Raw genomic sequence first — 15675 nt, forward strand, 5'->3', positions numbered from 1 at the left:
GTAGAGCAAGCATGGCAGCTGGCTAGCCTGGATGAAAAGGGATCTTTGACAGCCTGTTAGCAAACAGGAAGTATGCATAAGGTAGAAGCATGGATGGCAACGTTCTCTAATGCTTCTGAGAGTGCTGACAGAGCTGGCCTCAATCAGCATCAAAAGGTCATGGCCTTCAGAAGAGGTTATTGATAATCCCCTCAAAAAACAAACATCACTTCCATCTTCAAAAACAAGTGTACTGGAAGCTGCAGGATGGTCAGCCTCAAAGTGGGCTTGGTCAATGCTGTGATCAAATCCTCTTGAAAGCTACCTCTAGCCACAAGAAGGACAAAAAGGTGATTGTGAACAGCCAGCCTGGGTTTATGGATCATGCCTTACTAACCTGATTGCTTTCAGTGATGAGATGACTGGCCATGCTTATAAGGGCAGAACAGAGAATGTTGGATGCTTTGATTTTTTTATTTCAGCAAGGCTTTGAGACTAAGGTCTCACCTACTGCCCTGACAGCCAAACCAAACTGGCTGGGTGAGTGGAGAATGAGGTGGATGGAAAACTGGTTGAACTGTGGACTTCAAGGTTTTTCATCAGTGGTAGAAGGTCTGAGTGATAACTGGTTACTAGTGGCCCTGTTTGAGTGGGGAGTTGAAGTAGGGTGACCTTCAGGGGTTTCTTGCAACCTGTATGATGCTATGCTTATGGCAGAAGGGTATGTCAGAACAGCAATAACTTCTTTGTCCCTGCAATACTTATAGGATGTGTCCAATCTATGTATCAACCAAATACAGCTTTTTAAAAGACAAACCTTCTTCATGAAAATGTAATCAGTATTTTATCAAATATATTGTATAGTATATAGTAATGTGTTTCCTGCAAAGTCAGCAAATACTACATTAGCTGTGAGCAGCAAGGTAATACTTTTCTGCTAGATATGGTTAGACCACTTAGTAGGAAAAAGTGGTGAATATTATCCCTTATTTAAGTGTTACACTTCTATTTTTTGTACTAGACAGGTTATTTGCTGCTTATTGCTGTGATGCTGGTAGTCCGCACCTATTGTGATATTTGGATGATTCAAAATGGAACAGTCATTGAAAGGTATCTGTAAACTTGTTTTTCTTTTTTTAAAGAAATACTTTTATTCAACTGTTTTTCTGCTGTTGGATAATATTTTACTATTTGTTTTAACTAAAATTTTCTTATTAAATGATTTTCGGTTCTTTTGGTCACATTTTGTACACTTAAGACTAAATTGTTATCTGAACGGCCGAGAAGGCACTTTAGGGTAGTGGCACAGTAGTTCTATGTCATAGGCTCAAGACATGTTGTTTGGATATTAGGACTGTTACTTCTTCCTACTGAGCTGCTTGCTCTTTAGATAAACAATGTTTTCAGTCTTACTATTTTAGAAAGTATTTTCTAGACTTCTGATTTTTCTTGTTTCTCTTGTTGCTGATTGAAGCAAGGCAGAATCTGTCTTGAAATGTGAATTCAAAATGTTGCTCTATTTCACGAGAGATTTTCAGTGCTGTGTGGAATTGAAGGATTGCTTTGTTTCTCTGATGAGAATCCATGAAAGCAAAGAAGGAAAGGAACTGGTATTCTGTGCCCATGAATTTCTGAGCCTTTAATGCAGGCAGTTACTGCAGGAGTAGAAGATAGTTCCTTAGTCTATCACTTACCATGTGCAGAAGTCTGCTGTATTTAATCCTACAGCTGATACTACAGATTTCCATGATGATTTTTGTTTTCTCTGTGTGGTCCACTGAGAATTTATCTACTTAAGACATGCTGTAGTTTATACTTTCTTGTTTCTCCTGTGACTAACTCTTAGCTGATGGTTGTTTTCAGTGCTATCATTGGGCGCAGCAGAAAAGATTTCAAGAAATACTTGTTCAACTTCATTGCTGCAATGCCTGCTGTAAGTGCTTTTCTTGTGCCAGCCTTTAAGAAGAACATATTTTAAATGCAAATTAAGAATTTGAGGATAAGCTCTCAAATAAGTGGCCTAATACCCATAGAAATAAGCTATTTTATGTGCAGGTCTGTATTTAAATTTTTGGCCTCAGTGGGGGGACTTCATCAGCATGTTTCCTTATTGGTTGCAGCTATTTTTCTGGCAGATATATTTAGGGTTGTAGGTTATTTTTGTTGATAGTAACTTTGGCTGATAGCTTAACATGCCACCTGCAGGCCTGTATAATGTCTTATGGCTTAGGTGATGTTTCAGCATTGTGGGTTTGAGATTATTTTGACACCACTGAAGATTAAGTTTTCTTTCTAGTCTTTATTTTTTAGATTTCTTACAGCTTTTTCCAAGGTTTGTTATGTTTTTCCCTCTCCCTTTAACTTCTTTTTCAGCTTGTCAACATCTCTGACCTGCAGCAGATGTACTTGTTACTACCTAATAGATATTGTACCTGCTTTACAATAGATTTAGAAGCAAATTGATAAATGTAAAGTAGTAGTTGTCAAATGGTGGCTCTTTTCTAGAACTTATCAGAAGAGCTCAAGATGTACTTTAGTTTTCAATAACATAGTTTTCAATAACATAGAACCCAGAGGTCCTGCACATGCTATAGGTCTTCAGTGTGTTAATAGTATTACTGACTTCGAGGGGAATATTCAGCTGTTCTAAAGTGTTTGCAGTATTTGTGCTGCAAACTGGTCTAAGTATATTAAATCTTGTTAGGTAAATATTGAAATGTTGTCTCTTATTTTTAGATCTCTTTAGTGAATAGCTTCTTGAAGTATGGTCTAAATGAATTGAAACTTTGCTTCCGAGTAAGACTTACCAGATACCTCTATGAGGAATATCTTAAGTAAGTAACACCTTGTTAACGTCTAAAGGTTTTAAAAACTAAATTGATTAACATCAAACCAGGTAATTTTAAGTACATAGTAAGAAGGTAACAAGATGCTTTATAGGGCAGGTATACTGTTTAGAAAAGGGTTTTGGTTGCAACTACCTTGTAGTTAAGGATGAGTGACTTACACAGGTTGTAGATGGCACAGATAGAAAGCAAAGTTGTCTCAATTGGGGGTGGTGGTGGGTGGGGAAATCCTGCTGCTTCCACTAGTGGGTCAGCTTCCAAAGTATTTAAGTTGCTTTCATTCAGTGGTAATAATCCTGCAGATTAAATTGTATGCATGAAACTGAGTGGCTGCTTATGTCCTTCTGCACTGAATTTTGGTTGTTGGGTGTGCTGATGCAGAGTTTGTGAGAGTTTTGTAGCTGAAAGTGCAGCAACAGTGCATAGAGCAGCCTGAGCTTCAACTAAGATGTTTTCGGAGCCTAAACAGTTCTACAGTATTTAGTATAGATCTGGTCAGGCAGAAACACAGTTTATGCTGACTCCATGCAGCCATTTAATGTTTGCACTACTTTCCATCTTGGTTGCGTGAAGCGAGGGGGTTCCAGTTATTTCAGATCCCAAGAAATGATTTTTATTTTTTTTCTGCCTTTTTTTTTAATCTCAGATCTTATACATACTACAAAATGGGAAATCTGGACAACAGAATAGCTAATCCAGATCAGCTCCTTACACAGGATGTGGAAAAATTCTGTAACAGTGTAGTGGACCTGTATTCAAACCTGAGCAAGGTAAGTTTAACCAGATAGAACTTTGAGGGATAGCTGTGGATGTTTAGGATGTGATGTCAGAGCTCAAAACAATTATTTCCATTTGTATGTGTATTCCTTGGAGTATGGTGCTAAAAACCCTGTTCATGGTATTATATCCTTTCACACTGTGGTTTCCATGACCTCTGCTAAAGCACAGCTGTGGGTTTTTCCAATTTGTATTAAATTTCCTTTTAAAGAACTTGGCACATTGTTTTGTAGTTGAACAATGATGAGCATACTTTCTCAGCTAGTTAGGCTTCAGAAAAAAATCAGTAGCTATCTTTTGGTTGCATAAGAATATTCTTTTGGATAGGGAGGTGTGGTTGAATAAACTTTTCATTCTGTAGTGTAAATTTTAGGGGGTTTAGGTAGTGAAGTAGAATACTCTTAATATTTTTAAACTAGGTTTGTGAGTTTTTTTAATGCTGTTTTGTTCATTCAGGCAGAAGTATAAAGCAAAATACAAGTCAATGCATTCAAAAATTCTGCATGCAAAACCTGTAGTTCAGCTGCTCTAGCTTTGAGAGGGAGTGTATGGAAGAGGATGCTTGCAAATTGGAATGTTGCTTGTATTAGGTACATAGGCAGCTATATGACATTATCCTTCTGCTCGGTATTCCTCACAATTACTTCAGTTAAGTAACCATAGAGCCTAGTCCAACTTTGCTTCATGAGCAGGGTGTTATTACAGACCTCAAATAGTGAAGTACTCTTATGTACTTTATCTGAAGATACAACGCATTTATGTTCAATTCTTGAGTGAATGTTTTCAGAAACGTCATGGGGCTGGGATTCTTTTTGTTTTAATAGATTTAGTTTGTATAAGTTAAACATTATTGTGCTTTTAATGCAGAGCTATAACTGTTACTGGGGTGGTTGGTGGTTTCTGGGCTGGTTTTCTTTATGTTGGTGTTCTAATGCCTTTTCTCCTCTGCTTCTCTTATAGCCTTTCTTGGATATAGTTTTGTATATCTTCAAGCTAACAAGTGCAATAGGAGCTCAGGTAAATTGAGTGGTTTTTTTAGCATTATAAGAAAATGTTCTTTTCTTTGGCTATAGCCCTTGTACCTGTTTAGAGCCTGAGGAAAACTCTACAGGTTAATTGTAGATTCAGCCATAATTTAAAGGGTTATACTGAAACTATGCTTTCACACTTCATGTTTTATATGCTTTAGTGCTCTCTTATCTTGAGGCAAGCAAAATAAAAACAGCATTTGCAGGAATTCCACCAACAATTTGAAGAAACAAGAAAATTCTTTATTTTCTTCTGGCAGTTACTTGAGAATCGTATTTAGTAGAGTACCCTTCTGGCTGCTGTATGTTGCATGGCTTCCATTTAAGGGACAAAATAAGTTTTCTGTTTCATCGCAGCCTCTATAAAGGAGTCATTCCCTGCATTCAGATGTATGACCATTATATTTCCTCCACCATAAACCGAATAATTTCATAAATCTTCAGCTTAATAAAACAATGCAGTATCAGAAATGTTCAGGGTTTGACAGGAAGTGTTTCTGGGACACATGATTTTGGTGGAACAGACTGCAGTGTAAGGCTTAGCTGAATCTAGGTAGTTTGTGTAGTCTCTGTCTTAGCATTGATCACTGAAGTACTTGGTTATTACAGGCAGTTTATGGCAAATTCAGTTTGTGCCTTTGGTTTTATACTGCGCCATACTTCGATAGTGTTTAAGCATGCTGTTTGAGAGCCCTGGACTATTGAATCTTAGGATGCAGAAGAACAAGAGTTCCCCACAAGGGCTGCTTGAGAGAAGAGAGTGTGTTGGGAGACATATGGATAAAAGAAGAGAATGGGATTGAAATATTGACTGCTACGACAGTGTAGCAAATACAGAGAAAATGAAGTAGGTAGAAATGAAGGAGAGGAAATGAGAAGGAAATTCATAGTGAAATAAGCTAGGACAGTAGGACACACAGGTGGCACAGAACTTGAGTAGAAGGCTTGGATGGGAAGAGCATCTAGGGACAGAGAATTGGTAAAATTATTAAATAATATCTACAACATGAAAGAAAGGAACATGGTGGGAATTTCAAGGGTAGCTGAAGTGGTAACATAGACACATAGAACGTGAGAATCCAGGGATTCATGCTTTCTGGGCATTTTGCATAGAGGTGTTACAATTTGAGACCATCTAGATGGTAAGCTTTTCTTCTGGTTTGATGTTCACAGGGTCCAGCTAGCATGATGGCTTACCTGATTATTTCGGGGTTCTTCCTTACCCGTTTAAGACGACCAATTGGCAAGATGACTGTTATAGAACAGAAATATGAAGGGGAGTACAGATATGTAAACTCACGGCTTATTACAAACAGGTATAGATTTACTTGGATGGTAAGATAAAAGTGACAAAGTAATGCTGTGGTATACATGGAGAAGCTGTATGTTAACATACGTTTTCGGAACGTCTAATGCTATGGGTTCAGAGCAAAGTGTTTGCATCTTTATGAGGATTATTTTTAACTAATTTATATGTGCATTATATTCCTAATTCAAAAGACAAACTGTAGCTGGGGTATAAAAAGCCTATGTTCTACTGTTGTGAAAATGTACAGGCTCTTATTTTCTAAAGTGACTGAAACGGGAGCTATATTCCTGTGTTTTATGGCTGACGTCTTCAAAGAAAGACTGATGTAAAAAATTTGTTTTTCTTTTTTTTTTTTTTTAGTGAAGAAATTGCTTTTTATAATGGAAACTTGAGAGAAAAACAGACTATTCACAAAACCTTCCGTAAACTGGTAAAACTTATTTTATCTTTTAAAACATTTAAGCAAAACTTCAATTAATTTTATGTTGGTGATTCTTGACATATTTTAGTATAAATTGAATTATAGTGGCTTGATGCTTATGCTGCTAGAGTCGTTAGATTTAAAAATGAGTAGGCTGTAAGCAGAAACCAGATTTCTGATAAAATGGTCTTTCTCGTGCCATTTACCTCCTTTTCACCCTTTTCACTACAAAAACTATCCTTTCACTGCTCAGTTTCAAGTGTAGGTTGTGTTGGAGAGCAGGTCTTTGCCAGCAGAGACACTTGTGCAGCGCTTGTCATCATTATAGGTGTGTTGAGGTATCTGTGACTTAGGGAAGAATAATTGTTGAGAATCAAATGTCTGTAAAATAATAAAAGTTAATAAAAAAGGTACTGATCTAACTTGACCTTGTTTCTTCTGTAATTTACCAGGTGGAACACTTGCATAATTTCATCTTGTTCAGGTTCTCAATGGGTTTCATTGATACCATCATTGCCAAATGTAAGTGTTTATCCAGTGGTAATGGATTGCTATAAATAACAAAGTGTTCAAATTTTAAAATGAGAAATCTTTTTTTCTTACTGCATTAATTAATGTGTAGCTTAATATTTACTCTTAAACTTCAGACCTCGCCACTGTGGTTGGTTACCTGGTTGTTAGTCGCCCATTTCTGAACCTGGCTGATCCTCGTCACCAGAACAGTACTCATGCAGAACTTTTGGAGGTAAGTACAGCAGAATTAAAACCATTTCCTGAATTTAAATTCTGTTAGTCTACATAAAGAAACATTCTTCTACTCTAGGATTACTACCAAAGTGGAAGAATGTTACTGAGAATGTCTCAAGCCTTGGGCAGAATAGTTCTAGCAGGCCGTGAAATGACAAGATTGGCTGGGTAAGCTTCTTAAGTAGTTGTCTCAAGTTTTCTTTCTAAAAGTTATGTTGTCGCTGTTTTTCTTCTCATTTCAAGAAACTGACTTAGAATTAAAATGGTTTTATGTGATTTGTTCACTGCTGCACCCTAGAAATCCAGGGGTTAAAAATATTTGATGCTGAATACAAATCTGAAGGTATGATAATTGTGTCCATTAGTAATTTCATATCTGAACAGTAGCAGCATACAGTTTGAATGTTTAATTGAAACAACATCTAGGAAGAAAAGCTACCAAATACTTGCCTATTACAGGAAAAGGTTCTTGAAAGTATTGTGAATATTGGACAACTTCAGTGCGACTCAAATGTTAAAGTTCTGTTTCTGTGCTGGGTTGAATAACTTTGTCAGTTTGATAGTTGTACTCATTAGAGTTACTGTTGATTTCTGAAACTTCTAAAGATTAATTACAGTTAATTTTATGGTTTTTCTGTGGTTTGTTTTTAGTTTCACAGCTCGAATTACAGAATTAATGCAGGTTCTGAAGGACTTAAATGGTGGCAAATACCAGCGTACCATGGTATCACAAGAAAAAGGTAGATATGACATAGTATGCAGTATATGCATCTCTCCATAGCATTCCGGTCTCTTAACACTTTCTTCTTATTTTAAGATACAGATAAAAAGCCAGCTTTGCCTTTGATACCTGGATCTGGAGAAATTATCAACACTGATAACCTTATCAAGTATGTTTACAAAGTTTTCACAACTTCAGTATTTTTAACTTTGCCTGGAAAGACATAAGTCATTCCCTCTGCTTCTGTTAATGGAGATTTTAATACACATTATTACAATATGCAGCTCCGGTTGTGCTGTAGTTTTATTTACATATAATTCTGCCTCACTCCCTGTCAGCATTTCTATTGTGTAAGTCAGTCCTTGTCCTCTCACCTTAGCAGAAGACATAATATGCTGTCTGGGTATAGCCTATGTAGTAATATTTTCAGCTGTCCTTTGGAATATGACTTCCCAGACCTTTTTGTTAACGCTTTATCAAACTTCTTAGAAAAAAGTTGGTTACAGATTTTATGCCATGATATAAATTAGCAGTAAAATGCAGGGGCAAGTCTGTATTCAGTTTGTATATCTGCATGCTTGGACCCTTCAGTGATGTATTCAAGTAGCAATCAGTTCCTCAGGTTTTTGCAGTTTGAGGGTCATAGTATTGACATAGTAATACTACCTAAAGACATGGAGTAAAACCAGTTAACAGATGAAATAGCCTCAATCTGGACAATGTGGAAATCAAGTGGTGGAGTGGAGGGGAGTGAGAGGAGAAAGGAGATGGTAGAGTTACTTTTATTATTTTATTGAGGGGGAAAAAGAAGCAAACAAAAGCAAGGGGGAGGAGAGCAGAGAATCATTCATTGTGTATCCTGGAACTCATGGACTAAACTTCCACTACCAGGTTTAAGATGAAGAAGAGCATCTTTAAATGTAGGTTTTTATCCACAAGGTGTTTTGGAGACCAAAGACTTAGAAGGATTCAGAAAGCAAATATGTGAAGACAAAAAAACTACCAGCAAACTATAGATAGTTGTTAAACACTAAGGTACCACTTGTGGTTCAAGAACTTCCTTAGCTGTTAATTGCCTTTTATTTTAAATGTTGCAACACAGGTTTGATCATGTTCCGTTGGTGACACCTAATGGAGATGTTTTGATTCAAGACCTTAACTTTGAGGTAAGTTTCTTAATATCATAGGAAACGATATTCATCTGAAGTTTTAAAGGGGAGATGATAATTTCAGAGGTAATCTGATTTATAAATACATGTACAGTCATAGCTAGAGAGGTGCTTATATGGTATGCTTAAATAGGAACAAAAGTAATTCTCATGTTAGCTCCAAATGAGAAAATAAAAAGGCAATGAGCTATTTGCCCAGAAGTGTTTTCATTGTTACAAGTGTGGGTCTTTTCCCAGCTGCAGTTGGTGCTAGACTAGTTGGAAAAGACAAAAACTACATGATTACTGAAAATCAGTCCTTGTAGTGTCAGAAGGTGCTATGTACAAGCCTACAAGAATACAAGCTTGTCATAGTGTTTGCAAAAGCTTTTACCAGTACTTCCTCACTACACTTCTCATGTGTTGGCTTTGCATTTTTAGGTTCGATCTGGTGCAAATGTATTGATTTGTGGACCAAATGGATGTGGGAAGAGCTCACTTTTCCGTGTTCTTGGCGAGGTAAGGGAACTTGTGAAAATGAACAGCGGAGACTCTTAAAGCACTGCTGTAATTGGACTTTTTTCAGTGAAGTTTAAACCTTTTTCTTGTTGCAGTTGTGGCCTTTGTTTGGTGGGCGTTTAACAAAGCCTGTAAGAGGAAAGTTGTTCTATGTTCCCCAGGTGAGGCAAAGTATTTAGTTGACAGTAGTTTTTCTCTTTCTTCCTACTTTGACTATGCTTAGAAATATTTGACCTACCTTTTTGTTTCTGTCTGTACCTCAGAGACCATATATGACTCTTGGAACACTCAGAGATCAAGTTATATATCCAGATACTTTAGAAGATCAGAGAAAGAAAGGTATTTCTGACCAGGTAATGATAATTCATTTATTAACCCTTTCTCTTGCTTAAGATGTGTAATGTTTCAGATTTAAAAATGCTGAAACTGCTATTAAACCCATTGTATTTTGTTTAAGGTTTATGAGGGTTGATAGTACACCGGGTATAATAGTATAACCCTTTATAACCTTCTTCAGTCATTTCTTTAAGTTCACTTAAGCTCTACTTGTCATTTCTGTTTCATTAAAAGGTGCTGAAGGAGTATTTGGATAATGTCCAGCTGGGTCACATCTTGGAACGTGAAGGAGGCTGGGATATTGTTCAGGATTGGATGGATGTACTCAGCGGGGGAGAGAAGCAGAGGATGGCAGTATGTGTCTATGATTCTATGTCTCAAAAGTGTAAATACTTAAGTAATACAGGACCTGGTCAAAACTGTAACCTAAATTGTAAGCAATTCCTATTTAACTAAATATTAGTATTTTCCTTAAAAGGAATCCTCAAAATATGAAATACCTGAATACTGATGAAAAAAAAGAAACCAAACTAAAACAGTGTTGTCTGTATAAAAAATTTAATAGGAAATATTGACCTTTTATCACCCATTACACTTTGGTTATATAAACAGATGTTCACCAGTGGGTGCCAGCCTAAAGGAAATTCCCTTGCCACAGTAAATTTTTGGACACTCTTAGTTTCACTTGTAACACTGCCTTGGTTGTAGTGCTATAACCACAGTAGCCTTTTGGTTTGCATTGCAGATGGCAAGGTTATTCTATCATAAGCCCCAGTTTGCAATTCTGGATGAATGCACCAGTGCTGTTAGTGTTGATGTAGAAGGCTACATTTACAGCCACTGCCGGAAGGTAAGCTCTTTGTTGCTAGAATTCTATAATGCTAAAAGGCACCCAAAAGTTTAAAAGGGCATGCAAGGACCCTTTATGCACACTAGAATTCAGTAACTGTTTTGTAGCCTTAGGATAATTTAGAGGTACATGTGGCCTCTGTATATGAGAGAACTCTTCCTAACTGCTAAGTAACCTTACTACTCCAGATAAACTCTTAAAATGTCAAGTGAAGATCAAATAATCTAAGATTTTACTTTTTTTGTTGTTGCTCAAGAGCCCTCTGTTGGCCAGGACATCAAAATGAGGGGGTGGAAATTAGCATTTCCATCTATTTTGAGATATCAAAAGCCATACACTCTAGGAAAACATGATATTGAATATATTTTTTTTCTTCCGTTCTCTCTTAAACTCACCATTTCAGATTCTGTGTAGTGCAATGTGAAATATTAATAGAATTCAATTTCACCCCCTCAGTCTAGGAAAGAATTGACTTGAAATAACATTAACTGTTCAGTAGCAATATTCATAGAATGCTAATAGAGCAAACGTGTGCATCCACTGAAATAATGTGCTTGAAACTTGAAATGGGAACTTAAGGAGCCTTCTGTGGAAGTAAATTCACACTGGTGAGGACTCTGCAGAAGAATGGATATCATTTCTTAATTTTACCACATTAATACCAATACCCTGACAACTTTCTGTGTCTGTTTTGCATATACTTGTTATTCTGTTAATTTGAATGTTCACTTGTAGCTTACAGTCACTGTTGTCAAGTGGCTAATACATGTTCCTGGAAAATAGAATTCCCAGTTAAGCTGTCCTTGCAGTAAGGAAAAAACGCTACCCTGCTTTATCATCAGAGCCATTTTGGCTTTTAATTGGTACTGCTGTTAGGGATGCATAATCAGATGAGTTGCAGTGAAACTAAGGAAGATTGTTCACCTTTAAATTGTTACTTTAGAATGTATTAATAGCTTTTGTGGTTTGGGGTGTTTTTGCTGTTAAAGTGCACTTCTTTTAATCACCAGGTTTGTTGGTTTACCCACCTCCTACTTTGCCTCCTTTGCCCAGTGTATGTTTTGCCAAATGATTAGGAGCAAAAGAACAGTGAAATCAATTAAAAACGAGAAATCTCTCCTGCTTTTCAATTTATTTATTCAACTGCAATATTTTATACAAAGACTGGATATGTATACTGTTAATAATAGGGTCTGGAAGTTTTGTGTTTATGAATGTAAGCTGTTCAGCTGATGCTGACAAATAACCAACACCTAACCCATGAGACAAATTAACTGCTTTATTGTGTGTATTTTCTTCATTTAGGTTGGCATCACTCTCTTTACTGTCTCCCACAGAAAGTCACTCTGGAAACATCATGATGTATGTAGCCTTTGTTTTTGCTAAGCGTATCTGTGGGTTGTAGGGGTTTTGTTGTTTGACTTTCAAGGTGTTCTCCTTTTAGGTCCTTCGAGATGATGATCTGTTGTTTCAAAAAGGTTTTGGTTTTGTAATCCAGTGTCTTATTGAAATACTCTTCTGCTTCTAGTTACGAAAACTAACCCAAAGTCCTTAAATGCCTCAAAACTGTGGAAGGCTCATTAGGTACTTCAGTCTTTCTTAGTCTCAAAAAACCCTTCAACCAGAATCCAGTAAACAGCATGAAGTTTTGCTTTCAAGATGCTTAATATATCTATGCTGAAAAGTTAATCTGTATGACTGTAATACTGTGTAATACTTCTTTTCTTCCAAACTGAGTTTTTATTATTGCTATTACTTTTTATGCAGAGAGACTCTAGATGTGTGTGGAAAATACTGAATTAATACACAGGGATGAATGTGTAACTTAAATATATTATCACAAAGCCCAAGACAGCAGTGTTAAGTCTAGCTGTGACCATTAGCAGACATTCAGCTTCTTTCCAGAGGCAGTTGAATTTAATGAAATGTGAGGAGGGAGAAGCTAAAGACGTAATTTTCAAGTGATTGCTAACATATGCTCTTATATTTCAGTTTTACTTGCATATGGATGGCAGAGGAAACTACGAGTTCAAGAAAATAACTGAAGACACTGTTGAATTTGGATCTTAAAGTCATGAACTGAGCTGCTACAGAGACTGATTACAGGAAGTGTGTAGTGTGGCAGACATTGTACAATACGACTACTCAGCTTGTTTTCTAAACAAATTAACTAGGATAACCCAAAACAAGCTGTTAAGCATTTACTATTATGTAGGATATTGCTAATTGTGTATATGTTGGTTTAATTATTGATATGTACTAAGAATGTCCTTATTCTTGTGGTTTAAAAACCTGCCTAAATTAAATTGGGCTTAAATCAGTGTAACCTGATTCATCCTGGGATGCAAACCATTTGAAATCAGCTGATTTGACTTTTGTAGACCTTCTTTCCCTTGAGTGAAAAACCCTGTTAAAATTAGGGTTGCTACCTCTCTTGTTCCTGCAAAGCAGTCTTGGATTTTTGCTCTGTTCTATGCATATTTCTGAGTTATCTCACACAGTGCAGGACATTCTCCCATCTTCAGATCTGTGCCCAGTTAAATGAAAGAGCCTTTTCCTTGACCAAGCCTTGTGATGTAGCCAATATGCCCTTGCTGATAAAGGATGGACTGAACCTAAAAGACAAAAGTAATTCCTTCTGGTAAAAAATTAAACTTGTTCTTTGCTGGGTTTTGAATTCTCTTTAACATCTCCTTGTCCATGCAGTTCTCGCTGCTGCTCAGCAATCCCATTCTCAATTTAGCAAGAGCTTCATCCATCTCCCACCCCAGCAGCCCTTTTTGTGTCAGAGAAATACTTTGGTAATGAAGAGTTGAGAGGAGGTTGAGAGATGAAAGAAATAACCAGGAGAAAAAAAAGAAAAAGAAGTCATGTATCTTGTATCAAACAGTCTCATGCATATTTTCAGCTCAGAAGAAATGAATGGCTCCCCAGGTAGCAACAGAGAAGAGAATGTGGGTCCGGTCACTCTTCTCTTGAGATCAGAAAGGGACTCCAGAATGTTAATCTGTGAAACAGCAGACTCTTGTCTGTCCTTTGTGTGTCCTGTCCTGTAATACAGCAGTTGCTTTTTCCAAATTCCTATTTCCCTCTTCAAAAAAAATGAGATCTCATCGTGGTTTTAGCTGCCTTTCAGATCTGAGATTGAAACTAAGTGATAAAGGCACTTGTTTGGTCTTCTAGGCTGTAGAGCCTACAATGATACTTTCATCCTTCATCTTTATCCTCTTATTTGTCATGAGGTTTCTTGATTTCTGATACAAATGATTCACCAGTGATGCTCCCTGCTGTCTAAGGATCTCTAGTCCCTGCTGGTTTTCTTGTTCCAGTTGCCAAATCCCCTTGCAGAAACCCAACTCTTTAAACAGTTTACTGCAACTGTTCTCTCTGTACCAGTTATTTTGTGGTTGCCATGTGACTTTGACAAACATAAACGCAGCAAGGTGATTTTTTTGTGTGTGTGTAATCAGGGAAGAGGAAGATGTAACTGAAACTGAATCACTCTTTAGGCTTTAAAACACAAATTACCGATACATGTTGTACAGTGAAGGTCTAGTCGTTTTTTAGTGTTCCATATAAGATACAATGTAGGAATGCACTACATGAAGGCATGCATAAAATATGCAATAAATCTGTTCTCTGTGCATCTTTTATCAAGGGTTTAGATTAAAAACAAACCCAGTTTTTTATAGAATGGGTACGTATTTGGATGCACTTCTGCCTGTTAATTTTTACCAGGTTTGATCAGTCATCATCTTTCATGTTGAAATCACTACCTGTTAATACTTTTCCTTTTTTCTTGTCCTTGCCCATTCTTGTTAGTGCTATTATTCTTTTGTAGTACTCAAATGGAAACAGCTACACTGGTATAAGAATCTAGTGACCACATTAGATTCATAGTATAATGCATCAATGAAAATCAAAAAAGCCTTTCTGAGGTGTAATGTATTCAAGAGAGTAAGGTACCTGAGTAAATTTTCATGCTTGATCCACAAGAAGGCAAATAGATATCTCATTTTACTAATTTTCTTTCTATTCCTTCAGATTCTCACATCAGCCATAACGTAGCAGGTAGCAGCATGCTGTAGTCTTATGGTAACAGTAACCATGACAGTAGGGATGCGAGGTAGTTTGTTGTGTGGGGTTTTGGGGGCTTGGTTTTGTTCCTGTTTGTGAAAGTTCTCAGCACAAATGCAACTTCTTCTCTTGGAAGGGATCTTTTAGTAACCTTTTTTAGATATACAAGTTAAAAAATCTCTAAAGAGCTGAGAAAGCTCCTGTTATCTTTGTGACTAGGGCAGCCTTTGCAATGGAGTAGTGAACTTGGGATACTTTAATGTATTTTACGACTGGCAAGCAGATCCCCACACAGCACACTTCCATAGCACCCCAGCAGCCAATCCCAAGGTACTTTACATTTCAGTTGGTTAATAACAGAATTGTGTGTGACCTTGGATTAATTTCGAATACTAAAATCAACTTAAAAAATCCAGCTCCATAAGCAAGGAGGAATAGGTTTGCCTTTAGATGCCATGAAGTTCACTGGAACTGAGGATGCTAGTATGTCCTTAGGGCCAGGACTAAGTATTTCTGAATATACTGGAAGGAAAGAAAAACATTCTTCTGTGCTTGATTGTAAGAGAGACTTATAAAGAAAGTATAAGACTGATGTTTTAGAATGATATTCTTTAAAGGCCTTACATTAAAGTATTTTGAGATAGACTTGATCTAATGAAAGATTGTAACAAATCTAATTACAATGCTCCAAGTCTCAGTTCTGTTGCAGAATTGCACTGTGATACTGTATTTTAGCTGTTATGTCTTTTTAATAGCACAAGATGGAAGTTTGTACATGGGAATTCTGAACTAGTCAGACAAAGTATTGATGAGGATTTCCAGTCTGAAACAGTTGGTGTTTTGAAGATGGTACTGGTAATAGTCAGATGGCTGCATTTCAACAGTGGTGGGAAACATTCCTGTATGTATATATTGTA

General features: G+C 36.8%; 1 protein-coding gene across 1 annotated transcript in view; it reads left to right on the forward strand.

Annotated features, from left to right (window-relative positions):
• ABCD3 (ATP binding cassette subfamily D member 3) overlaps nt 1-13358 on the forward strand; it is a 28939-nt gene extending 15581 nt beyond the window's left edge. The window contains exons 4-23 of the mRNA XM_062630548.1: nt 1001-1089; nt 1843-1912; nt 2716-2813; nt 3472-3595; nt 4563-4619; nt 5804-5946; nt 6300-6369; nt 6813-6882; nt 7008-7105; nt 7184-7275; nt 7759-7847; nt 7925-7997; nt 8931-8994; nt 9418-9495; nt 9591-9656; nt 9759-9848; nt 10066-10185; nt 10577-10681; nt 11987-12043; nt 12674-13358. Coding sequence (XP_062486532.1) covers nt 1001-1089; nt 1843-1912; nt 2716-2813; nt 3472-3595; nt 4563-4619; nt 5804-5946; nt 6300-6369; nt 6813-6882; nt 7008-7105; nt 7184-7275; nt 7759-7847; nt 7925-7997; nt 8931-8994; nt 9418-9495; nt 9591-9656; nt 9759-9848; nt 10066-10185; nt 10577-10681; nt 11987-12043; nt 12674-12751 — 1731 coding nt within the window. The 3' untranslated portion in view covers nt 12752-13358. The remainder of the gene's footprint in view (nt 1-1000; nt 1090-1842; nt 1913-2715; nt 2814-3471; nt 3596-4562; nt 4620-5803; nt 5947-6299; nt 6370-6812; nt 6883-7007; nt 7106-7183; nt 7276-7758; nt 7848-7924; nt 7998-8930; nt 8995-9417; nt 9496-9590; nt 9657-9758; nt 9849-10065; nt 10186-10576; nt 10682-11986; nt 12044-12673) is intronic.
• The last annotated feature ends 2317 nt before the right edge of the window (nt 13359-15675 follow it).

Source organism: Pezoporus occidentalis, unplaced genomic scaffold (genome assembly GCF_034315485.1).
Source record: "Pezoporus occidentalis ecotype Australia unplaced genomic scaffold, CSIRO_AGI_Poc_V1 ctg356, whole genome shotgun sequence".
NCBI lineage: Eukaryota > Metazoa > Chordata > Aves > Psittaciformes > Psittacidae > Pezoporus > Pezoporus occidentalis.